This window comes from Carcharhinus amblyrhynchos, chromosome 1 (assembly GCF_965287045.1).
Source record: "Carcharhinus amblyrhynchos chromosome 1, sCarAmb.v2.hapA, whole genome shotgun sequence".
NCBI classification, from domain to species: Eukaryota; Metazoa; Chordata; class Chondrichthyes; order Carcharhiniformes; family Carcharhinidae; genus Carcharhinus; species Carcharhinus amblyrhynchos.
The window spans coordinates 90,228,048-90,255,277 of NC_137324.1; the positions used below are offsets into that span (position 1 = coordinate 90,228,048).

Genomic DNA, 27,230 nt, shown 5'->3' on the forward strand with positions numbered 1-27,230 from the left:
TATTCAAAGTCCTCCCGTTAGCCCTATACTCAACACATCTGTTATTCCTACCGAAATGGATTACCTCACACTTCTCCGCATTAAACTCCATCCGCCACCTCGCGGCCCAGCTCTGCAACCTGTCCAAGTCACCCTGCAAACTTCGACACCCTTCCTCACAATCTACCACACCTCCGACTTTGGTGTCATCAGCAAACTTACTAATCCACCCAACTATACCCTCATCCAGATCATTAATAAAGATTACGAACAGCAGTGGCCCCAAAACAGATCCCTGAGGCACACCACTCGTAACCGAACTCCATGATGAATAATTACCATCAACCACCACCCTCTGTCTCCTATCTGCTAACCAATTCCTGATCCAAGTACCTAAATTACCACCAATCCCATACATCTGCATTTTCTGCAGAAGCATACCATGGTGAACCTTATCAAACGCCTTACTAAAATCCATATATACCACATCTACTGCCTTACCCCTATCCACCTCTTTGGTCACCTTCTCAAAGAACTCAATAAGGTTAGTAAGGCACGACCTTCCCGCTACAAAACCATGCTGACTATCTCTAATCAATTCATTACTCTCCAAATAACTATAAATCCTATCCCTAATAATTCTTTCTAAAACCTTGCCCACTACAGAAGTAAGACTCACTGGTCTATAATTCCCAGGGAAGTCTCTGCTCCCCTTCTTAAACAATGGGACAACATTCGCTGTCCTCCAATCATCCGGTACTACACCAGAGACCAACGACGACCTGAAGATCAGAGCCAGTGGCTCTGCAATCACCTCTCTTGCCTCCCATAGAATCCTAGGGTAAATCCCGTCAGGACCAGGGGACTTATCTATTTTCAACCCTTCTAGAATATCCAACACATCCTCTGTATCAACTACAATACTTTCTATTTTACACCCCTTCACCCCAGTGACCTCCTCAGCTACATTCATATCGTCCTGTGTGAACACCGAAGAGAAATAATGGTTCAATGCCTCTCCAATCTCTTCCGGTTCCACACACAACTTCCCCCTACTGTCTGTAACTGGCCCTAATCTTGCCCTGACCAACCTTCTATTCTTGACATACCTATAGAACGCCTTAGGATTCTCCTTAATCCTATCAGCCAAAGTCATCTCATGCCCTCTTCTAGCCCTTCTTAACTCCCTCTTCAACTCCCTCCTAGCCAATCTAAAGCTTTCTACTGCACTACCCGAGCCCTCAAGCCTCATCCGAACATAAGCCTCCTTCTTCTTCCTAACCAACAAATCAACTTTTTTCGTGCACCACGGTTCCCTAGCCCTACCAATTCCTCCTTGCCTGACAGGGACATACCTATCACAGACCCACAGTAGCTGCTCCTTGAACAAACTCCACATTTCAGACGTTCCTAGTCCCTGTAATCTCCTAGTCCAACCAATGCTTCCTAATTCTCTCCTAATGGCCTCATAGTTACCCTTCCCCCAGCTAAAACTACTGACCCGAGGTTCATGCCTATCCCTTTCCATCACTAAGGTGAACGTAACCGAATTGTGGTCACTATCACCAAAAAGCACACCAACTTCCAAGTCTAGCACCTGGTCTGGCTCATTTCCCAGCACCAAGTCCAATATAGCCTCACCTCTAGTTGGCCTATCTACATATTGAGTTAAAAAACCTTCCTGCACACTTTGAACAAAAACTGACCCCTCTAACGAGCTAGAGCTATAGCTATTCCAATCAATGTTAGTAAAGTTAAAATCCCCCATAACAATTACCCTATTACTTTCACTCCTAACCAGGATCGTCTCTGCAATCCTTTCCTCAACCTCTCTAGAACTTTTTGGAGGTCTATAAAAGACTCCCAACAGGGTGACCTCTCCTCTCCTATTTCTAATTTCTGCCCATACTACCTCAACAGACAAATCCTCATTAAACTTCCTCTCTGACACTGTGATATAGTCCTTGACCAATAATGCTACTCCACCCCCCCTTCTACCTCCTTCTCTACTCCGACTAAAGCACTTGTACCCTGGCACCTGCAACATCCATTCCTGACCCTGCTCTATCCACGTCTCTGAAATGGCCACAACATCAAAGTCCCAGGTACTGGTCCACGCTGCAAGTTCATCCACCTTATTGCGAATACTCCTCGCGTTAAAGTATATACATTTCAAACCTCGCTCCGCCCCACCCTCACAATGCCGTGCAATGCCATCCTCTTCTATGCCCCCCTCACTTTCACCCCCTCTACCCAGGATCCCACCCCCCCTCTGAATCAGTTTAAACCACTCCGCATAGCCTTCACAAATTTACCCCCCAGGATATTTGTTCCCCTCTGGTTCAGATGTATACCATCACTCTTATAGAGATCCCATCTTCCCCAGAATGAGCCCCAATTGCTCAAGTAATTAAACCCCTCCCTCCTGCACCATCCCCTCAGCCACAAGTTCAAACTTTCCCTCTCCCTATTCCTCTCTAAACTATCCCGTGGCACAGGCAAGAGTCCAGAGATAACCACTCTGTTTGACTTGGCCTTTAGTTTCCATCCCAACTCCATGAAACTCTGCTTAATATCCCCTTCCCTTAGCCTCCCTATGTCATGTGTCCCCACATGAATGATAACTTGGGGTTGATCACCCTCTCCCCTAAGAGTCTTGAATATCCTCTCTGACACATCCCGGACCCCAGCCCCTGGTAGGCAACACACCAGCCCTGAATCCCTACCCTTACTACCAACTCTCCTATCCGTCCCTTTAACTGTAGAGTCCCCAATCACGAGGCCCAATCTCTTGCATCCCCTAGACACCTGAGCTTTTACAATAGGCTCACCCCCAGAGTCCTGCTCCCTTTGGCTATCCCCAGTTGATGCTTCCTCAACTGTAGCCTCCAGGACCGAAAACCTATTTTGGAGGGGAACAGCCCCAGGGGATTCTCCTCCCACATGCTTCTTTCCCCTCCTCTTGACATTGACCCAAGACTGATTACTAGGAGTGACTATTTCCTTAAAACTCCTATCAATGTCTCTCTCAGCCTCACGAATTACGCGGAGCTCATCTAATACCACCTCCAGCTCCTTAACACGCTCCTCCAGAAGCTTCAATCTAAGACACTTCCTACAAGTAAAATCCCCTGAAACACTACTGGATTCCCTCACCACATACATCCCACAGGAGATGCAGCACACTGCCCGAACTGCCATCCCTGAAACAGGTAACAGCAAAAAAAAGTAAAAAATATAACAAAAAACTTCCCCACACTTATAATTAGGTTAGAGGAGGTGGGAGGGTGGGATTCTCTACTAGTGTAGAGAATCGGGTATCCTCTCTGGACTAATTTATAGGGTTAGGGGCTTGAAAAAAAAACTACAACTACCGGTCGACGCCCTAGTGACGACTTCCGGTTTCTAACTAATTTAAAAAAAACCGCCGAAAAAACTCGCAACTGAAACTAGAATTAAACAGTTAAGCAAAATAAACAGAAAAAAAAACGCACCTTTTTACTGCCTCCTTACTCGCTAAAATCGCTGCCTCTCGACTCTGCTCCAACGGAACAATGAGGCCGATTCGCAGTGGTGAGTGCTTTTAAACCCGAAAAAACTACAACTACCGGTCGACGCCCTAGTGACGACTTCCGGTTTCTAACTAATTTAAAAAAAACCGCCGAAAAAACTCGCAACTGAAACTAGAATTAAACAGTTAAGCAAAATAAACAGAAAAAAAAAACGCACCTTTTTACTGCCTCCTTACTCGCTAAAATCGCTGCCTCTCGACTCTGCTCCAACGGAACAATGAGGCCGATTCGCAGTGGTGAGTGCTTTTAAACCCGAAAAAACTACAACTACCGGTCGACGCCCTAGTGACGACTTCCGGTTTCTAACTAATTTAAAAAAAACCGCCGAAAAAACTCGCAACTGAAACTAGAATTAAACAGTTAAGCAAAATAAACAGAAAAAAAAAACGCACCTTTTTACTGCCTCCTTACTCGCTAAAATCGCTGCCTCTCGACTCTGCTCCAACGGAACAATGAGGCCGATTCGCAGTGGTGAGTGCTTTTAAACCCGAAAAAACTACAACTACCGGTCGACGCCCTAGTGACGACTTCCGGTTTCTAACTAATTTAAAAAAAACCGCCGAAAAAACTCGCAACTGAAACTAGAATTAAACAGTTAAGCAAAATAAACAGAAAAAAAAAACGCACCTTTTTACTGCCTCCTTACTCGCTAAAATCGCTGCCTCTCGACTCTGCTCCAACGGAACAATGAGGGAAGATAACTGAACTTTTATAGGCAGCACCTTATTACCATTCCAGCAAAATAAATGGAACGAAAATCAAACAGGCTCAATAAAGGGATGAAGGGCTGCTTCATCAACTTGCTGTCCACATGATGGAAACAAAAATTTACCCATTGTCTTCAGTGGAGGAAAGAGGAGGAAAGTGGGAGGAGAAAAGGCGATTGGATAATTCTTCCCTACCTTTGACTGAACTATCACAGGGACGCTGAATGTTCCAGAGAGGTAGTTCAGTGTAATTCTTGAATCCATGCTCAGCTTGAAGGTTAAACCTTTTCTTGGTACTGTAAATGTCTCTTTTCTTAAACAGGACACAACTGAATAGATACCAAGCTTATATATCTTAACCTCTGCACATGATCCCTAAAGAAAATAAAGTGGTGATTAGTTGAAATAAAACTCAATTTATCTTTTTAAGAAGAAAGACGTTTTGAGAGTGGACAACAGAGAAGACACGGAATACTTGATCAACATGTGTACTGATGGCAGTTTACCAACCTTGTGTCCATTGCACATTCTCTCTAAGGAGAGAGGATTCATATAACTTGAATGTGAAGATGCATCAGACACCTTTACCATAATGTCACGATAATTCCCCTGGTAGCGTGCAGTGAATGGTATAGCAATCCTGACGGGAAATGGGATCTTTATCCTGGAGTCTGTACACCCAATGCTGATCACATTACTAACCAGCTCTTCACCATCACTTACAACCATTGAGCTCCTGTCATTGATTATTCTGCACGATAACTTCTGAGCTATGATGAAAGGTGCTGTGACATAACAGGCAATTTGAGGATTCTCTTCATCATCCAATTCTGCAAGGAGTCTTGAAAACAAACAAAAAGAAAAACTTATTATCCCATGATCTGAATTGTCTCAAACTTTTCCAGCCATGGAACCCTTTTGACCTCCCAAGCATACTGACAGAATCCCAAGGAACATTCTTACTATGTTGAAGAGCCAAGTCACAAAATATAGTTACAAACATACAAAAACAAATTTATAAAAGTCTTTTCTATTTCTTACGTGTATATATTTATTATAACTAAAAAGTGTTCTTATTCAACAAACTATTTAAGCCTTTCCACATTTTATAATTTTTACAAAGAGGAGTGATGCTGCTTCTCTTGTTCACAAATTTGTTTAATATGAGGAGTACTGCTGGAGAGCTGGATTCTCAAATCATGCACACACACACATTCACCTCTTTCCTTCACACACATACATTCACCTCTCTCCCTCACATACACACATTCACCTCTCTCCCTCACACGCACACATTCACCTCTCTCCCTCACACACGCACATTCACCTCTCTCCCTCTCTCTCACATACACACACACAACTCTCTCCCACACACACATATATTCACCTCTCTCTCTCTGACACACACACACTTCTCTCTCCCTCACACGCACATATTCACGTCTCTCCCTCTCTCTCACACACATTCACCTCTAACCCTCACACACACATCCATTCACCTCTCTCCCTCACTCATGGACACACGCACACACACACACACACACACTTTCACATCTCCCTCTCTCTCACACATACATTCATCTCTCTCTCTCACGCACACACACACTCTCACATTGTTCCATTCTTTCTCACACACAGACACATACCTCTCTTTCTCACACAAACATGCACATACACTCTCACCCCTCCCTCTCACACACACCTCTCTCACACAAATATAGGCTGTGATTCGCCCAAAAGTGCTAAATTGGCAGTAAACCTGGTCAAGATCACGCCAGTTCTGTCAGTTCAGCTTCTCACCTCAATCCCTGCACTCTGTGTACTGCAGAGGTTCCAGTCATGAACCTCATTAAAAACACACAGGGAGATGGGACCTATTCACACTGCAGTTTGACAGTTCTGGAACTCTGCACGTGCGCAGTGGCCCCGATCTGTCAGACTCCCATTTGCTGGCCAGCCCAATCGCTGGCCAACCCAGGGCCCCTCCAGCCAACCCCGCCCTCCCCCCTCTCACTCACGGCCTGATTGTGACCCCCACTGAGCGCCCCAATGCCCAGGCCCCACCCCCCCAGCAGTGGCGATTTCCCCCCCACCCACCTCACCCCGGCAGACCCTCTCCCCACCCCCCGCTGACCTCTTCCTGGGGTCAGACCCCCCCGGAAGCAAGCCAGCCCCCCGGCAGACCAGCTCCTCCTGCCCCCACCCTCCCCACTATCCCCCAAGCCCAGATCGTGCTCCCTCCACCCCAGATCGATCCTAAATGCTGAGTGTCAGCTGAACACCCCCACCCTCACCGATTGTCCCTAGGCCCTGCCCATAATAGACCCCGCCCTTTGACACTGCCCAAGGTGTCCTCTGGGCATGGGTGCTTTACTCCTTGGACACTGCCAGGGTGCACATTCCAAGGGGCACCACCGCTCCGTTGCCCGATCTACTTGGGGGCCCCGATTGCCCCCCCCCTTCATTCTGACGGGGTCACCCGCTAGTTCCCCCAATGTAGGGAGCTAGTCTGAACCCTGCTGAAATGAAGTACTCCTGGTGGGGTGGGAGATTCAATCAGGACCTGAAAGGTCCCAATAATTAACTAATCTATATATTTAAAATAGATTTTAAAAAGATTTAAATTACTTACCTGCCTTTCCACTGATTTCCAGCATGGTCTAGCCACTGCCTGCTTGCTGACTCTGGGAGATAACACATTCCTTCCCCATGCATGTGCAAATACCCATTCAAGGTTCAGACACACGTCTCCCAGCCGGATTCGCTAAAAAAGTGGCGGGCACGGATGGGAGAATCGCTGCCATAAACACTCTGCTCAGACTCTCATGCTCACAAATTCTTACCTCACTTTCACACTTAAACACTCAGCTCTTTCTCTCATACACAGGCACACACTCATCTCTCCTCCCCTCTTTCCCTTTCTCATACACACACTCTCTCTCACCTCTCTCTCTCCCTTTGACACAGATACGCACACCTCTCTCTCTTTTGCTCAAAGGTGGCTGCTCCTCCCTTCCCGCGGTTGCTGCCGCTCCCTCTCAGCGGTCACTGCTCCTCCCTCCCCGCGGTAGCTGCCCCTCCTCCCTACGATTGCTGCCCCTCCCTCCCCGTGGTCACTGTCCCTCCCTCCCCGCGGTAGCTGCCCCTCCCTCCCCTCGGTAGCTGCCCCTCCCTCCCCGCGGTAGCTGTCCCTCCCTCCCCGCGGTAGCTGTCCCTCCCTCCCCGCGGTAGCTGCCCCTCCCTCCCCGCGGTAGCTGTCCCTCCCTCCCCGCGGTAGCTGCCCCTCCCTCCCCGCGGTAGCTGTCCCTCCCTCCCCGCGGTAGCTGTCCCTCCCTCCCCGCGGTAGCTGTCCCTCCCTCCCTGCGGTAGCTGCCCCTCCCTCCCCGCGGTAGCTGTCCCTCCCACGATGCGGCCACTATCTTCCTCACACCCTTTTCTCGGATTTGGACACTAACTCTGCCTCCCATCCAATCAGAGATCGGCTTCTCAGTGCATTGTCTGCTGATTGGCTGACTAGTGTGCCTGTCAGTCGCCAACACAACGTGAAAACCACCACTGATTGGACAAGTTGGAAGGACAGCTTTTTTTCAAATTTGCAATGGCCAGATCAATCATAGAACCCCTGGATATCTCCTACAGAGCCAATTGGGAAATATCAGTAAAAAATAATATATAACTTTTCATCTTCTCTGGGCTATTTATGTATAAAGTATTTGACAGTTGCTCCTTTATCTAATTTTCAAAAGGCCATTCAAACAGTACAACACTAGGGACCTGGGTTCGATTCCTGGCTTGGGTTAATGTCTGCGTGGAGCCTGCATGTTGTCCCCATGTCTGCGTGGGTTTTGTCCAGATACTCCGGTTTCCTCCCACAGTCGGAAAGACATATTGGTTAGGTGCATTGACCATGTTAAATTCTCCCTCAATGTGCCCGAACAGGTGCTGGAGTGTGGCAACTAGGGGATCTTTACATTAACTTCATTGCAGGGTTAATGTCAGCTTACTTGTGACACTAATAAATAAACTTTAAACTTTAAGGTTAGGATCTGGGGAGTAAGGGGATAAATTAGTAGAATGAATATGAAATTGGTTTAAAAGAAGGATAGCAGAGAATAAAATTAACAGGTAGCGATTCCAGTCTGAGGAAGGTAGAAAGTCATGTTCCACAAGGATCAATACATGATCAGTGTTATTCAGAACTTGCATTAATTATTTGGACCCAGGAATAAGTAACTCTATATCAAAATCTTAATATGCTATCAAATTTCAAGCTAGCGATATAACTAACAATAAGGGAGTGTGCAACACAATATAAGAAGACATCTGGAATCTTCTAGACTGGGAAGTTAATTGTCAACATTTATCCATGCCTGAGTTGGGTAGAGGGATTAAGGTGAACAAATCATTTAAAGTAGAACAGCAAAGCACTTAAATATGCTAACAGAGCACTGGGATTTATTTCTGGGGCAGTAGAACTCAAAGGATGTGAAGATATGTTAAAGTTAAGACCCTGATCTGGCCATACCTACTGTAAGTACTGTGCACAAGTTCTGATCTCCATGTTATAAGAAGGATCTAGAAGTATTGAAGAAAATACAAATAAGATCTGCATTAAAATTATTAGAACTGAGAGATCAGGAAAGACTGAAGATTTTGAGGACTTTTCGACGGAAATGTGGTGACTTAGAAGTGACCAGATGGCGAGATGGATAGTGTAGATGTGTAAAGAATATTTCGTTTGTTGGAGAACACCAAACCATGATCCATAAATATATGATAGCTATTAAAAAATCCAAGGTTTTTTCACACGGAGAGTGGTTAGAATGTGAAACATGTCACTGCAGGAAGTGGGTGAGGCAACGAGTTTAGATGCTTTCAAAAGGAAACTAGATGAATAGATGAGATAAAAACCAATCGAAAGTCATGCTGAAAGGTTGCAGTGAGCAGGTGGAATGGAAGACTGCAGCTAAAGTTTAAAATCAGCCCACACTACTTGGGCCAAATGGCCTGTTTCTGTCCATTTGTAATTTCATTTAATGTAATTCAGTATTTTATAGGTTATTATCAATTGTTGAATAACAAAACATGAACAACTATCTCATAACTATACTGTGCAGGAAGGCACAAGAGGTTGGGATACAATTGCCAGAAGCAAGATTTGTTTGGGTTGGAGGTTCATTTTACATCTGACTTGATTTCATGCTCTGTTGACTTCTGCGGGGGGGGTGAAATTAATTGAGGGGTAAACAAGCTCTCAGCCATAATATGCCCCTTTCATGTTGAGTGGGAAGGGTTAAAATTGTTCTGATGTCCTGACAAAGGTGTTCATTTCCATAACAGTGAATTGGGCAGAGCAGCTGTATTCACACACAAACTGCTTAATAAGGACCCTTATATATCTAGTGGCAAATTTCAGGTTTGTAACAGCAATGAAATAAATAGATAATATTGTTGCATTTTGCATTAAACAAAAGAGAACTGGGGGAGGTGGTGGCATAATGATAATGTCACTGGACTAGTAATCCAGAGATCAAGGGTAATGCTCTGGTGTCCCAGGTTTGTATCCCACAATGACAGAAGGCAGAAGTTGAATTTAATAAACATTTGCAATTAAAGCCTAATGATGACCATGTTGAATGTCACAAAAACCCATCTGATACATTACTGTATTTTAGGGAAGAAAATTTACCTCCTTACCTGGTCTGGCCTACATGTGACTCCAGATCCACAGCAATGTGGATGAGTCTCAAATGCCCTTTGAAATGGAGGGCAGTTAGATTTGGGCATTAACTGCTGCCGTAGCCAGCGACGTCAACATCCCGTAAATGGATAAAAAAACTTCTTTAAAAGAAGGAAGTTGCAGGGCTTAGGGAAAGCACAGGGTAGTGAGATGGTTTTTATAGGATAGTACTTGCCAACAGCAGGTACAGATAGAATCATAGAAACCCTACAGTACAGAAAGAGGCCATTCGGCCCATTGAGTCTGTACTGACCACAATCCCACCCAGGCCCTACCCCCTTATCCCTGTATATTTTACATCCCTCTAACCTACACATTTCAGGACACTAAGGGGCAATTTTAGCATGGCCAATCAACCTAACCCACACATCTTTGGACTGTGGGAGGAAACCGGAGCACCCAGACGAAACCCACGCAGGCACGAGGAGAAGGTGCAAACTCCACACAAACAGTGATCCAAGCCGGGAATTGAACCCAAGTCTCTAGAGCTGTGAAGCGGCAGTGCTAACCACTGTGCTACGGTGCCACCGCATTGGGCATATTGGCCTCCTTCAGTGCTGTAACATTCTATAATTTTATGAATGGCTCCCTCTGATTCCCAAAATGACACCCTCGTCATGGACGTAGGAAATAGGAAGAGGATCAAGACAATTGACCCTCAAGCCTACTCTGCTATTCAATGAGATCTTCTACTGCAATGCCATTTTCAAGCACTAGCCCCATATCCTTTGATGTCTTTAATATTGAAAAATCTATTGATTTCTATCTTGAACTTGTTCAGTGATTAAGGCTCATTAGCCCTTCAAGATAGAGAATTCCAAAAATTCAGCATCTTCTAAGTGCAAAAAATTCTTGGCAACTCAATCCCAAATGGCCTTCCCCGAGAAAAGAGAACTTGGCAGTAAGTACTGTGCCTGTTACTTTTGGGCATTCAACTTCGGAGAGTGTGTATGAAAGGCCTTAGAGGCTGTTATTATTTTGGTCTAATCTCTAATTAGACATTTCCTGGCAACACAACAGGAGAAACAGGAATCACCCTTTCCATCTCAGTGAATGGCTGTCTGACCTGCAGTTATTATGGGTACATGAATGCTATGCCGTGCACCCAGCCCCATCTACAAAAAGTATTGTAACATACCAGTGGAGCAGAAAGATGAAGTTACACCCCTATTTCCTGTAATGCGGAGATGCTAGCATTGGACTGGGGTGGGCATAGTAAGAAGTTTCACAACACCAAATTAAAGTCCAACAGGTTTATTTGGTAGTATGAGTTTTTGGAGCACTGCTCCTTTATCAGGTCAGTTGGTGTTGTGAGACTTCTTACTATTTTCTATAGTTAGCAGCCAGTGAGTTATCGTTCTCCTGTTGTTATGCACTGTTTTTTTTCTTATTGAGGCAGTCACATCAGCTCATGTTGTCTTCCAGTTATTCCTCCATTTCATCTTCATAGCTATTCTTTAGGCTACTCAGGATCAAAACATTGGCACAGTGGTTAGCACTGCTGCCTCACAGCACCAAGACCCAGGTTCAATTCCCAGCTTAGGTCACTGACTGTGTGGAGTTTGCACATTCTCCCCGTGTCTGCGTGCGTTTCCTTTTGGTGCACAATTTCCTCCCACACTCCAAAGATGTGTGGGTTAGGTTGATTGGCCTTGATAAATTAATGTCAGAGGATTAGTAGGGTAAATATGTGGGGTTACGAGAATATAGCCTGGGTGAGATTGTGGTTGGTGCAGACCTGATGGGCTAAATGGCCTCCTTCTTCACTGTAGGGATTCTAGGATTCTAAACATTTGTATAGCACCTTACTAAACACAAAAAAGAGGAGCAAACAAATGTTCCATCGATTACCAAGGAGCAAGACTGGTGCATCAGAAGATTATTGACTGATTTTCAAGGCTGGTTTTCAGAGCTAACCATTGGGACCTCAACAAAGCAGGAACTGTAATGATATAATGATATAATACATTGATATAATACAAAGATATAAACCCTTTAATTTCAAGGATTGTAAAATCTCATCAAATATGCAGATATAAATAAACCCGAAAGATCGGACTTTTAGCCAGGAATCTATCCAGACTTCCAGGTACCAAAGGCTCATAACCTAAATGAAACTGAAACCATTCAATCTTTCTTAACACCACAAATATATAGATATATTCAATTTAAAAATCATACATTGTTCATAACAATGATCTTATCTGGAGGCTTCTTTAATTGCTCACAGTGATCTGTGGGATTGTCATTCTTGGATGTTGTTCCTGGTTGCATCTGACTGTTATTTGCCAAGATTACCACAGGGCAAGTGCCAACCTGCTAACACTCTGAATTTTAAAAGGTAAGTATTCCATAGACGTGTAAGGCCTTGGTGAAATGTACTCCTGTACTCAATCGGCCTTTTGTTTCCATGATGTAGAACCTCCATTACACCCATGAGGATTGACCGTACAGGTCTATGAATCCTGCACATTGAATTAGTGAACCATTGTGCACCAAAAGTTTCACAGGAGTACGTTTCACGTTGACTGTTTCCCTTTCGAGTCTTCTTGCCTGATTTATGTCCATGTGTAAATGATGAAGTTGTTGAAGTATACCAGCTCACAAAGATTCTGGTATGATGACCTGCCTGCCTTTACAGATGACTCCTCAGGAGATATCTAACTCAACCAGATAAGGCCAAAATGTTCTCACATGTTCGTGGACATGCAGAATTGAGCCAGACCATCCTTCAGTGATGATTTTCCATAGGTTCTATAGTATTGAATCTTTCAGCATTTCGTCTTGTAACTCCTGGTATTTGGGTTGCACAAATATACTAGATCAATTGATGGACTTGCATTCTCCTCCAAATGTAATGATTCAGCTCTCTTAAAACTGTCAAGTATGTTTAATATCATAGCTACTTAAGTATTAGGTCATGAACTGAAGTGACAGAGGTGAATCTAACTGATGACATGCCAGTAGATTTGCAATCACTGGGCCTTTTGTTTCCATGATGTAGAACCTCTGTTACACCCAGGAGGATTGATTGTACAGGTCTATGAGTCCTACACATTGAATTAGTGAACCACTGTGCACCGAAAGTTTCGCAGGAGTACGTTTCACCGTGGCCTTACACATCTATGGAATACTTACCTTTTAGAATTCAGAGTGTTAGCAGGTTGGCACTTGGCCTGTGATAATCTTGGCAAATAACAAATAGTTACCAATTTTCTTAAAACAGTTAATTTGAAATTTGGTATACACTCTTGAAAGTGTGTGGACATTTATATTTTCCACATGATTAATAGTGTGAAACATTCGCTCACCACTCTTTGTCTTATCAAGCAAATCATCATCATTTTCAGGTTTGTCATTTCCTTGGTACATGCAGAAGGCCAGACCTTGTGTCATGCTTTGTTTGAGTGTTCTGTATCTTATTAATATATTTATAGAACATTATTTCAACGATCCCAGGACTGATCTTTGTGGTACTCTTTGAGTCATAATCTGTCAACTTAAAATGCTCCTGTCCTTTATTCATGCTAATGTATTAACCCCAACTCCAAGATCCGTATCTTGCATATTAACTTCTGTATGGCACTTTATTCTATTCATTCCATGTTCAGAAAACTGTTAACAAGATTTGTTAAACACTATTTCCCATTTCATAATAGCTTGAATATACTATGTTTTTTTAAGTACTTTGTTAAGAATTGCTTATTAATAGATTCCAGCACATTTCCACCAACGGTGTCAGAATAACTGTAATTCTATTCCTCCTTTCTTATGTAGCAGTGTTACATTTACCAACTTCCAGTCCATTGGGATTGTGCCAGAACCTAGGAAACTTAGGAAATTCCCACTATCATTGCAGCTAGAACTTCTGGCACCCTAGGATGTAGGCCATCAGGTTCTGGGGATTTGTCAGAATCTAGTCCTAGTTTCTCATATTTTATCTCTTCTGATGTTAATTACTTAAAGTTCTTCAATCTTATAGGCTCCATTGTCACTCTTTCCTTTACGTATATAGAACATAGAACAGTACACCACAGTACAGGCCCTTCAGCCCTCAATGTTGTGCCGAGCTATGTCCAAACCCAAGATCAAGCTATCCCACTCCCTATAATTCTGGTGTGCTCCATGTGCCTATCCAATAACTGCTTGAAAGTTCCTAAAGTGTCCGACTCCACTATCACAGCAGGCAGTCCATTCCACACCCCAACCACTCTCTGAGTGAAAAATCTACCTCGGATATCCCTCCTATATCTCCCTCCATGAACCTTATCGTTATGTCCCCGAATAACAGCTGCATCCACCAGAAGAAATAGTCTTTGCACGTCCACTCCATCTATCCTTCTCATCATCTTACAAACCTCTATTAAGTTGCCTCTCATCCTTCTCTGCTCTAAAGAGAAAAGCCCCAGCTCCCTCAACCTTTCCTCATAAGACCTACCCTCCAAACCAGGCAGCATCCTGGTAAATCTCCTCTGCACTCTCTCCAATGCTTCCACATCCTTCTTATAGTAAGGTGGTCAGAACTGAACACAATATTCCAAATGTGGTCTCGTCCAGTATAGTTGCAGTATAACCCCATGACTCTTAAACTCAAACCCCTTGTTAATAAACGCTAACACACTATAAGCCTTCTTCATGGCTCTATCCACTTGAGTGGCAACCTTCAGAGATCTATGGATATGAACCCCAAGATCTCTCTGTTGCTCCACATTCCTCAGAACCCTGCCATTGACCCTGTAATCTGCATTCAAGTTTGTCCTACCAAAATGAATCACCTTGCACTTATAATTTATCTCTTGTACAATGAATCTCACCTAAAATGTTTATTTGATTTTGTTGCCATTTCCTCATTACCCAGAATCACACAGATTCTGTACTGGCTCTCCAAACAAGCATCATAACTTAGCATCATTTCCCTGCCTTTTCCCTATACCCCTTCATGTTGTTTCTATTCAAATAATCATCTAATGCCCTCTTGAATGCCTTGAGTGAACCTGCTTCCACTGCAGTTCCACATAGAGCATCCCAGATCTGAACAACTTGCTGTGTGAAAAAGTTTTTTCTCACATCACATTCCCCACACTTATTTTGCAATTCACTTTAAATCTGTGCCCTCTCATTCTTGAGCCTTTTACAAACACGAACAGTTTCTCCCTATCTACTCTGCTCAGCCCTCTCATGATTTTAAACAACTCTTTCAAATCTCCTCTTAGCCTTCTCTTCAAAGAGAACAGTCCCATCTGTCCAATCTATCTTCTTGGCTGAAGTTTCTTATCCCCAGAACCATTCTTGTAAGTCTCTTCTGTACTCTCTCCAATGCATTCACATCCTTCCTATAGTGTGGCACCCAAAACAGTATACAATATCAAGTTGAGGTCTAGCTAATATCTTGTATAGGTTCAGTGTATCTTCCTTGCTCTTACGGTCAATGCTTATTTTAATAAAGAATACTATAAGTGTTATTAATTGCTCTCTCTCCCTGTGATGCCACCTTCAATGATCTATACATATATACACCCAGGTTACTCTGCTCTTGAATTTTACTCTTTTTTATTGCTTTCCATTTTCTACCTACCAAAATGCATCGCCTCACACTTTTCCAAATTAACCTTTGTCTGCCACCTATCTGCTCACTCCCCAACTTCCAGTGTCCTTTTGAAGTTCAACATTTCCTATTCACAGAAACAATGCTTCCAAATTTTATATCACCTGCAAACTTTGAAATTGTATCCTGCAAGGTCTAGATTAATATATATCAGGAAAAGCAAGGATCCCAACTCCTTGGTAACACAACTACAAACCTTCCTCCAACCCAGAAGTATTCATTTACTATTACTCTCTGCTTCCTATTATTCAGCCAATTTTATATCCACATTGCGACTGTCTTGTTTATTCATGAGCTATAACTTTTCTCACAATTCTGTTGTGTGGCACTGTATTGAATGTCTTCTGAAAGTCCATGCACATCACATCAACAGCATTATTCTCATCAACTCTTTTTGTTACTACCTCAGAAAACTCCAGCAAGAAAGGTAAACATGATTTCCTCTTTAGACATCGATGCTGGCTCTTTCTAATCAACCCATAATTTTTCCATGTGACTACTAATTCTATCTCAAATAATTGTTTCCAGAAACTTGTCTACCATTGATGCTAAACTCTCAGGTCTGTAATTGCTGGGGTCATCCTTATAAATTTTTGAACAAGGGCATAACAGTCCTCTGGCATTTCCCTTAAATCTAGAAAAGACTGGAAGATAATTGCTCCTTCAATTTCCATTCTCACTTCCTTCAATATCCTTGGATGCATCTCATCTAGTACTGGTGCGTTGTCAACTTTAAGCACAGACAGTCTATTCAAGACATCCTCATTATCAATTTCGAAACCTTCTATCGACAGAATTTCAACAAACTTAATTTGTTGCCATGGGCTCGGTAGCATCTATGTCCTTGGTGAAGACAGATGCAAAATATTCAATTAATACTTCAGCCTCCATGTTTAAATTCCCTTTTAGGTCTCTAATCAGCCCTACTCCTTTTACCACCCTTTTACTATTTATATGCAGATAGAAGATATTGGCATTCCCCTTTCTGTTGGATGCCAGTCTTTTCTCATAATCCCACTTCACTTCCCTCGTGCTTTTTCACCTCTCCTCTGAACTTCTCTATTCCTCTTGGTTCTCAATTGTATTGTCCACCTGACACCTATCATAAATACACTTTTTCTTCCTTAACTTAAATTCTGTCTCCTTTTTCATCCATTGAGCTCTGAATTTGTTTGCCCTACATTTTCTTTAAAGGAATATATCTTGACTATTTCTGGACCATTCTTATTTTGAAGGTAGGCCTTTGCTCAGCTATAGATTTTCATTCCAATCTCACTGGCCCACATCCTTTGTTGTCCCATTGAAGTCGGCTTCTAGAACTGTCTATTATCATTTTCTATCATCACCCAAAGCTTTACATACAATGATTACTGTCTCCTAAATATCCCCCTACGCACTATTGATCCACCTGGCTTACTTCATTTCCAAGAATCAGATCCAACAGTGCATCCTTGTTGTTGGTCTGGATACATACTGCTGTGGAACATTTTCCTGAATATAATCTGAGAACATTTGGCCCTCTTCATCCATTACACTATCATTATCCCAGTCTACATTCAGGAAAATTACAGTTCCCCATTAATACTATTCTGTAATGTTTGCATCTCCCTGTAATTTCACCTTTGACAGTGCCTCTGTAATGTCAGGCTAGATTTCGTACTCAAGTCCGTGGCATAGGACTTGAACCTATTCTAACTCAGAATCCAAAGTGCTCTCACTGTTATCACAAAGTTAGCACATCGTGTGTCAGGCGTATCTTTCATATTAGAATGATAATGGAGTTAAAAAAACTCTGGAAAGAGAGTTAAATTTCTTTGAAATTTCGGGTAGGTGAGAACAAGTATTATGACTGCTATTTTTGCCATTTTTTTGAAACTCATTTGTGGGACATGGGTGTCACTGGCTGGCCAGCATTTATTGCCTATCCCTAGTTGCCCAAGGGCAGTTGAGAGTCAATCACATTGCTGTGGCTCTGGAGTCAGATGTAGGCCAGACCAGGTAAGGATGGCAGATTGCTTTCCCGAAAGGACATTAGCAAACCAGATGGGTTTTTCTGACAATCGACATGGTCATCAGTAGATTCTTAATTCCAGATATTTTTTATTAAATTCAAATTCCACCACCTGCCATGGCAGGATTCAAACCTGAGTCCCAAGAACATTACCCGACTTTCTAGATTAATAGTCTAGCAGTAATGACACTGGACCATCGCCTCCTCTGCCTGTTATAGTTTGTGAGCTATTTGTGGACAGGCAGACTCAAGTTTGGAAGTGAAAGCATGTGATGTTATTTCTGAATTTACACCAATTGCAACGCTGAGCAGTGTGAACTTCATTGCTTCCCCAGCATCCAGTGTAGTTTGAGTCAGAGGCTCAATGTGCAGTCAGAGCAATCAACTGCACTGGGGAAACTGGCCTATTAGATATACGGATTCTGGACAGTTTGTCAGAAGCTACAATTACTTACTAAAAAATGAACAATATAGAGAACGACTTAAAGAGACTTCATATGCCTTGAGCTTTTAACAGTAAATTTCATTTTGAGATTTCATCCCCGTCTTAATTAAATGAAAGTGTGGAAGTCTTCAATGAAATAGAAAATAGTATTCATTTTTATAGTAATATAGACAAGCCAAAGGCTATGCAGGCCTCTTTAGTATCGAGGAACATTCATTTATTCTACAGTGCCAAGGAAATGTAATTGAACTGGATGGAACAATGCTTACTCTCTTTGAGACCAACCTCTTGGGTCTTCGGTTTTCACAGTTTCAGCTGGACATGCAGTAATTTCATTTTGAGCATTTAATTTGTTCAATATTTTTTCATCGGCTTGACTGGTTTCTGGCGCAGCGGTGAGACGAATTTCCTTACTTCCAGATTTATTATCTACAGACCCAGATTTTAAAATTTCATCAGTGCCCTTATCTTCAGTAGTGTGATTCACTTCTTTTATTGATCCTTGCTGATCTTTCATTTCAACTGGCGACTGAGTTCCAGGCTGGTTCTTCACTCCCATTTGGCTATCGTAGCACACGTCTGCTGGCTGAGAATGATCGCCTTTGATTTCTTTCTCATCTTCTTCATCTTGAACTGATCGAAAATTGCTGCTGCTGGAGACTTGAAGACAGCTGTCTTTTTCCCTTCCCAATTTACAATTCTTAACTTCGACCATCAGCTGATTATTTTCCGAATTAGTGGGAAGTATTTGAAGGCTTCCTTCAACTTCCTTCCTCTCCTCTCCTGCATTTCCATTTTGCTGGATAAGTTCTGAGTTGGATGATCCCTGACTTTGTTCTGAGGTGCAGGCAATTTGTACGTCCACATCTGTATGGCGGTTGATATTATACAGGCTGTTTTCTGCAGTTTTGAAATGTGCGATAATATGGTTAAGAAAATTATTAGTCCTTTCCAGGTAATTGAAATGAGCAGCACTCACTGTGAAAAGATCATTGAAAAAGCAAGAATTAATCAGACAATTACTATTCATTTCCCAGAATAAGAAAACAGACCACCAATTTCCATTGGACTGCTCCTCCTCTTACACAGTAACCTTGCTGGAGGTATGATGGACTAAGATCAGTTCTGAGGAAATTTCTTGCCTAAGTGTCAAAGCAGTGAGAATACTTGAATGGTCTGCACTACTCTATCAGGCACAGTTTGGACTGCAATCATTCCACGCATAAGTCATTTTTTTGGGAGAGTGGTGAGCTTCCCATCTATTCTAATGGGGGTGGGGGTAGGAGAAATGACCTAAAAATGATGGTTCAGCTCAGCTGCAAAGCACTTGGGGACCATTTTGAAAGGGCACTCTGATCTCACATTGCACTGGGAGACCCTCTCCCCTCCTGTCACGAACATTGGAACCATCCGCCATTATCAGCCACATGTGTCCCCCACCCCTCCCCAACAGGGAGCCTCAGCACTGCAGCATTGGAGCCCTGCCAATGGATCCAACATCATAACCCTGACATGCCACCCTCATCATGACTCCCAATATGGCTCCTTTCCTGCTCCACCCCTGCACAACTTTCCATCACCATCATAGTCCCCTGACATAGCCTCCCCATTATAGCCCACATTTAGGCCCCACCCTCCCTCAACTCCCATCCCTTGGCACTGACCCTGGTGTACTGTCAATTGGGCACTGCCCAGCCATGTCCCCAACCACCCAGGGACTTCAATGGCCTCCGACACAGCTATCACGCATGGTCTCCACTAGTGGAGACCAGTAGTGATTCTTGTCAGCCTCATGCCATCCCAAATGTTGGGAGATACCAGGAGCTGGGAGAATCCAGAATCAAACAGACAATGTATATTTCAATGCTCCTTTAAATATGTTCGGCCTCATACTGTTCTGGGCTCGATCTGGTTTGTGCCATTACAAAGGTACCATGATGACTGCAAACTGTTTTCAGGCCCGCACACTACTTTCTGGGATTGGCACAATCTGCGCCAGGCATGGTGAGGTCGGAGGAACACCTTCCCTCCAATCCCCCCACAACCTAGTCATTATCGCATTGTTATTTGCGGGAGCACCTTGCATGTAAACTGAATGAAAAGTATATTACAATTCATTTCAAACATATTTCATGGTGGCAAAAGATTTTCTTCCTTACTGTTAGATTAAAACAGAAAAGATGAAAAACAAACAGCCAATTATGAGTAGAAATCTGTAATTTGAATAATGGTTATTGTTGGTTGCATGATGTGATAGAGTGAGTTGTTGCACTCGGAAGGCCCTGTTCTCACCATCTATTAGTCACCAATGAGGGATCAAAGAAGGGATATAGGTGTCGGGCTTTGTTAGGCCAATGCTGAGTAGCGCAATTTGCTCAGTCCTACACTATTTATATATTTGCAGTGGATTATACAAGGTTGTTTCTGAGTCAGCTTTGTCCTGCCAATGAGGATTATGTTACCAGGCTGTTTACAGGCATATGAGTAAGTTGCCATGGTTGCATGAACACTCCCTAATGTTATGACTGAGCCAGATACCTGTTTGACTTAAACAATGAACAGTTGAAGGACAAGGGTTTTGGACAAGTTGGCCTTAATGATTAATGCCAAAACATTAATATATGCAAACTTCCTCAGTAGCGTGCATGCTTCCGAGAGCAGTACACTATAATATCTCCTTCCTCATTACTTCACTGTGGGGTTAAAGTCCTGCTTTCATGTAAATTATACGAAGGTTTATCTCTTTCAGTGCAACAAAGCTCAAAATCATCTGATAACAGTGCACCTGAAATTTGGCAGCAATATTCTTTGCAATTTAAAAAAAATTATTCTTACTGAGACCAACACTAAGATTACCAGAAGATGCTGAGGTGAAACTTCTTTACTCAGAATAGAAGATTTGCTGATAGGGTTAGTTGCAGTAACATAGGAAAATCTTACACACTGACACTAATCTGTTGGTCTTGTTTCTGCATTGTAAACATGATGTAATTCTATGTAATATAAATTGATACAGTCTCAGGGCAAAGAACAAAGAAAATTACAGCACAGGAATAGGCCCTTCGGCCCTCCAAGCCTGCACTGACCATGCTGCCCAACTTAACTAAAACCCCCTACACTTGCGGGGACCATATCCCTCCATTCCCATCCTATTCATGTATTTGTCGAGATGCCCCTTAAAAGTCACCATCCTATCTGCTTCCACTAACTCCCCCAACAGCTAGTTTCAGGCACCCACTTAAAAAAACCTGCCTTGTACATCTCCTTTAAACTTTGCCCTTTGCACCTTACACCTATGCCCCTAATAATTGACTCTGCCACTCTGCGCAAAAGCTTCTGACTATCCACTCTGTCCATGTCTCTCATAATTTTGTAGACTTCTAGCAGCTTGCCCCTCAACTTCTGTTGTTCCAGTGAGAACAAACCAAGTTTCTCCAACCTCTCCACTTGGCTAATGCCCTCCATTCCAGGCAACATCCTGGTAAATCTTTTCTGTACCCTCTCCAAAGCCTCCACATTCTTCTGGTAGTGTAGTGGCCAGAATTGAACTTTATATTCCAAGTTCGGTCTGACTAAGGTTCTATAAAGCTGCAACATGACTTGCCAATTTTTAAACTCAATGCCCCGGCCAATGAAGGCAAGCATGCCATATGCCTTCTTGACTACCTTCTCCACCTGCATTTACACTTTCAGTGACCTGTGTACTTATATACCGAAAGCCCTCTGCCTATCAGTACTCTTAAGCGTTCTGCCATTTACTGTATATTTCCCATCTGTTTTAGACTTTCCAAAATGCATTACCTCACAGTTGTCTGGATTAAACTCCATCTGCCATTTCTCTGCCCCAGTCTCCAACCGATCTATATCCTGCTGTATCCTCTGATGGCCCTAATCACTATCTGCAAATCCACCAACCTTTGTGTTGTCAGCAACCTGACTAATCAAAGCAGTTATATTTTCCTCCAAATCATTTCTATATATTACAAACAGCAGAAGTCCCAGCACTGATCCCTGAGGAACACCGCTTGTCACAGCTTTCCATTCAGAAATGCACTCTTCCACTGCTACCCTCTGTCTTCTTAAGCCAAGCCAGTTTTATATCCACCTTGCCAGTTCACCTCTGCTTCCATGCAATTTCACTTCTGTACCAGTCTGTCATGGTGGACGTTGTCAAAGGCCTTACTGAAATCCATATGGACAACATCCACTACCCTACCCTCATCAATCATCTTTGTCACTCTCTTGAAAAACTCAATCAAGTTAGTGAGATATGACCTCCCTTTACAAAACCATGTTGCCTCTTGCTAATACGTCCACTTAGTTCCAAGTGGGAATAAATCCTGTCGCGAAGAATCCTCTCCAATAATTTCCTTACCACTATGTAAGACTCACCTGCCTATAATTACCTGGATTATTCTTGCTACTCTTCTTAAACAAAGGAACAACACTGGCTATTCTCCAATCCTCTGGGACCTTCCTTGTAGTCATGATGTGGAGATGCCAGCGTTGGACTGGGGTAAACACAGTGAGAATTCTCACAACACCAGATTAAAGTCCAACAGGTTTATTTGGTAGCAAAAGCCACTAGCTTTCTGCCTCTGACCCTTCATCAAGTGAGTGGAGAGTTCTGATCACAAACAGGGTGTGTAAAGACACACACTCAGTTTACAGCATACTGATTAGAATGCGAGTTTTTACAGCTAATCAAGTCTTAAAGGTGCAGACAATGTGAGTGGAGATAGCATTAAGCAGAGATTAAAGAGATGTGTATTGTCTCCAGACAAGACAGTAAATGAGATTTTGCAAGCCCAGGCAAGTCATGGGGGTTACAAATAGTGTGAAATGAACCCAAGATCCCAGCTGACACCATCCTCATATGTGCGAAACTTGGCTATCAGTTTCTGCTCAGCGACTGTGCTGTCGTGCGTTGTGAATGCCGCCTTGGAGAATGTTTACCCGAAGATCAGAGGCCAAACATTCTCCAAAGTGGCCTTCACAAATGATCAAAAACTGGTGACATGCAGGTTGCAATAGATAAATTAACACTGCTGGGAATTTAAGCATAGGCAGGGTTGGCGCAGAAATCTGCTGGAATTTCAGTGCAATCTTTGCATAAGTATGAAGCAAGAAACTTCAGGCCATTATCTGACTTGCCTGGAGTAAATTCCATATTATCCATTGTGAGATGCCATCTACATGCCAGCTTGGTTTAATTGCAGCATCACACCTCTGAATGAGAAAGATGTCGGTTCAAGACCCGCCGCAGGTCTTGAGTGCACAATCTTAGCTGATACCGAGGGACTACTGCATTGCCAGAGGTACTGAGATGTGAAATCAAAACACCAACAACCCTTTCAAGTGTTCATATATGTTCTTACAGCATTATTCAAAGAAAAGGAATGTTCTATTAATGTGTCCACCAGCCTCGTCTTCAACCAACATCACAAAAACAATTTATTTGGTAATTTATCACAATTTTACAGTGCCATCTTCCCATATGCAAGTTACATGCCACATTTGCCAACATCATCATAGCACTGATGCATCAAAGAGTCTCCAAAGCAAAATTTTGGTCAGTATATTTCAATTTAAAATTTATTTACTCGTGTCACAAGTAGGCTTACGTTATTGTAAAAATCCCCTTGTTCACACTCTGGCACCTGTTTGGGTACATGGAGGGAGAATTTGGCATGGCCAATGCACCTAACCAGCATATCTTTCGGACTGTGGGAGGAAACCAGACCATCCGAAGGAAACCCTTGCAGACACAGGGAGAACGTGCACAACCCACACAGACAATCACCCAAGCCAGAAATTGAACCTGGGCCCCTGGCACTGTGAGGCAGCAGCCCTAACCACTGTGTCACCGTGCTGCCCCTAATTGTCCTGATTACTCATTTATCTGAATTCAAAAAATTTAGATGTCAGTTAGTGAGAGCCAGGTATCCCCTAGATGTGCATAGGTGCACTGCTGATGTTTAAACAGTCAAACTGAAATAATTTGCCTGTTCAGGGCATTGGTAAGCTTCCTGCTGCTTGTTCAGTCATGAACATTTATGATAGCATTGGCTATCTAGGGTCCAGGTTGAAGAATCCTAAGCTCCAGTGGCAAGCTCATATCTCCAGGCATGAGTTTCAGTGAAACTGCTAGGCCACAGCACCCCAGAAAAATGAAAACCTGCCCTGCTCAGGTATCAGACTACCAGGTTTGGCAACTAATGTCTAACTGGTTAAACTCTTCCACTGCCAAAATGGGGCTATCTTGGAATCAACTAGTCAACAAATTAGCTTATTTACCTCCTCCACTACAAGAAGTACGTGCATACATGACACAGGTACATGTGCAAAAAGAAATTTAAAGCAATAAATCTCTGTGCACACATATCCATCTTTTCCTCTTCATTGTCTGTACAATGCAGGATAATGTCGAGATGATGGGAGATCTGTAAGTGTAGCCCAAAGGTCATTGAAGGGTATTCAGGCAGTGCAATGCCCTGAGATAGGAAAATAGTGTGAACTTTTCTCATCGTAGACGTGGGATACTTGGGGAGCAGCCAATTGGTCAGGTAAACAATCAGGGGCCCCAGACTAGAGAGGCCAAACACTGAGGATGCTGAAAATCTGAACCAAGAGAAAAAAGCCGGAAAAAAACTCAGCAGGTCAAGTAGTGTTTGCAAGGGGAAACATTATAAATGTATCAGATCAATGTCCTTTCATTAGAACCCTTTTCATCAGAACAGCTCGGATGAAATTTCATTGACCTGAAACAATGTGCAGGATTTTATGGCCTCACTCATCCCAAAACCATAAAATCCTGCCGGAGGTCAATGGACCTTTCCATGCTCCATCCCTCGCCCTCTAAAATTCCAGTGGTGGGTGGAAAGGTAAAATTCCGGTCATTAACTCTGTTTCTCTTCATGGATGTTACCTGACCTGCTGAGATTCCCAACTTTTTTTGTTCTGTCTGGGAATGAAACCTAGAACATAAGAACATAAGAACATAAGAAATAGGAGCAGGAGTAGGCCATCTAGCCCTTCGAGCCTGCCCCGCCATTCAATAAGATCATGGCTGATCTGTTGTGGCTCAGTTCCACTTTCCCGCCCTCTCCCCATAACCCTTAATCCCCTCTCTTATCAAGAACCCATCAACCCGCTTCTTAAAAATATTTAGCGAGGCAGCCTCCACCACTTCAACGGGCAGAGAATTCCAGAGATTCACCACCCTTTGAGTGAAGAAGTTCCTCCTCAACTCCGTTCTAAACCGCCTCCCCTTTATCTTGAGGCTGTGCCCCCTAGTCCTACTGTCTTTTTTGAGCAGGAAGAGTCTCTCCACCTCTATCCTATCCATCCCATTCATCATCTTATACGTCTCAATGAGATCTCCCCTCATTCTTCTAAACTCTAACGAGTACAAGCCTAGTTTATTCAGCCTCTCCTCATAGCTCAATCCCCTCAACTCCGGTATCAGCCTAGTAAACCTCCTCTGCACTTCCTCCAGGGCCAAAATATCCTTGCGCAGGTGCGGCGCCCAAAACTGCACACAGTACTCCAGCTGCGGCCTCACCAATGCCCTATACAGCTGCAGCAAGACCTCCCTACTTTTATATTCAATCCCCCTCGCTATGAAGGCCAGCATCCCATTCGCCTTACCTAGCCTGAAAAGAAACCCACTAGCAGTGAAACACCATAATTGCCTCACAACAGAACGGTACCAAGACAATCATTATTAAAGATGAGAGATACCGAACTGTAGGAAAATCATTTTCATGCTTTGAATTTGAAAATTACAATACCATAACTTTTAATAAGAACAGAAGCTCTTATTTTGCTACTATATGTTATTACTACATTCTTTTAAGTTCTCACTGTGCCACCATGCTGCAAGGGGTGGCACAGTGGCGCAGTGGTTAGCACTGCTGCCTCACAGCGCCAGGGACCCAGGTTTGATTCCTGGCTTGGGTCACTGTCTGTGTGGAATTTGCACGTTCTCCATGCATTTCCTCCGGATGCTCTGGTTTCTCCCACAGTCCAAACATGTGCAGGTTAGGTGAATTGGCCAAGCTAAATTCTCCCTCATTGTACCAGAACAGGTTCCAGATTTTCATAGTAACTTCATTGCAGTGTGAATGTAAGCCTACTTATGACTAATAAATTAAGTTTAACTTTAAGTTTGAGGAACTGGGTGTAGGTTTTGTACCTAATGTGACAGCCCATTTGCAAACAAAAGAGTAAGTAAAAAAAGAGTGATACTATTTGTTTTTACAAACTTGTTCTATTTTATAGTTTATGTTCTTACCTCTGCTGTTTGTATTTGCTCGATACAGTTCACATAGAGCAGTGACTATTTCAGTGGTTGTTTGCAGTATCTCTTTAGCACTCTTAAATTTTTCCAGCAATGCAGTGTTAATCTGTTTGCTTAGGAACAAAACTTCATCGAGATTCTCTTTAATACTCCCTTCGTCATTCTCACAAAGTTTCCCCCTTTCCTGAAGCAAAGACTTGAGGATGTGATTTTTTTGCCGAATTGCTCCAACTGAATTGGGAATATTGTCTGGCTGGCATACATTTTCAAGCTGGGCCTCCTCCATTCTTCACTGTTATTGGTACTGAGGATCTGAGAATCGTTGCCACTTTCTAAAAGAGGGCCTTGCAAAAACATGTAACAACTATAACTTTGATCACTCACTGACTGAAGTACCTCTTAATGGTTCTCTTTCTTGCTGTTGACTGTTGTGCTTTACTTCCTGCAGATAAATGTTACCAAGGCGACTGAAAGGTGGGACACTTCAAGTTTGGCTCTGTAAAGCAAAACAGCGAGTTGGAAAGAGATATACTTTCTTTCATAGAGAACAAAAAGGTAAACATTGTTATTATTCCAATATTAATACAGCATTCAACCTGTACCCTTTGATACATTGGGGTAGAAATTCAAACACAGAATCATCAGTACATTAACAATATGTATTATGTTGCCAAAATTAGGAGGTGACTTTGATCATGGGCCTTCATAAGATTAAATAGGGAAGCTGACAGTGTTCATCATGTTGCGAATTGGTAACTCACCTAATCAGGAGAGCACTTTCAAAACTGAAGGCAATTTGCACCACTGCTCCTCTGTACCAATATCAATGCTGAAGATGGCAGGCAAAGTTTCCAGAGCCACTATTTTAT

At 43.0% G+C, this 27,230-nt stretch overlaps 1 protein-coding gene across 1 annotated transcript in view; it reads right to left on the reverse strand.

Moving 5' to 3' along the window:
• dthd1 (death domain containing 1) overlaps positions 1–26,655 on the reverse strand; it is a 48,952-nt gene extending 22,297 nt beyond the window's left edge. Inside the window, exons 1-4 of the mRNA XM_080198483.1 lie at positions 26,356–26,655; positions 18,329–19,037; positions 4,769–5,099; positions 4,454–4,633 (exon numbers count right to left, since the gene is read on the reverse strand). Coding sequence (XP_080054609.1) covers positions 4,454–4,633; positions 4,769–5,099; positions 18,329–19,037; positions 26,356–26,647 — 1,512 coding nt within the window. The 5' untranslated portion in view covers positions 26,648–26,655. The remainder of the gene's footprint in view (positions 1–4,453; positions 4,634–4,768; positions 5,100–18,328; positions 19,038–26,355) is intronic.
• Between the last annotated feature and the right edge of the window lie 575 nt (positions 26,656–27,230).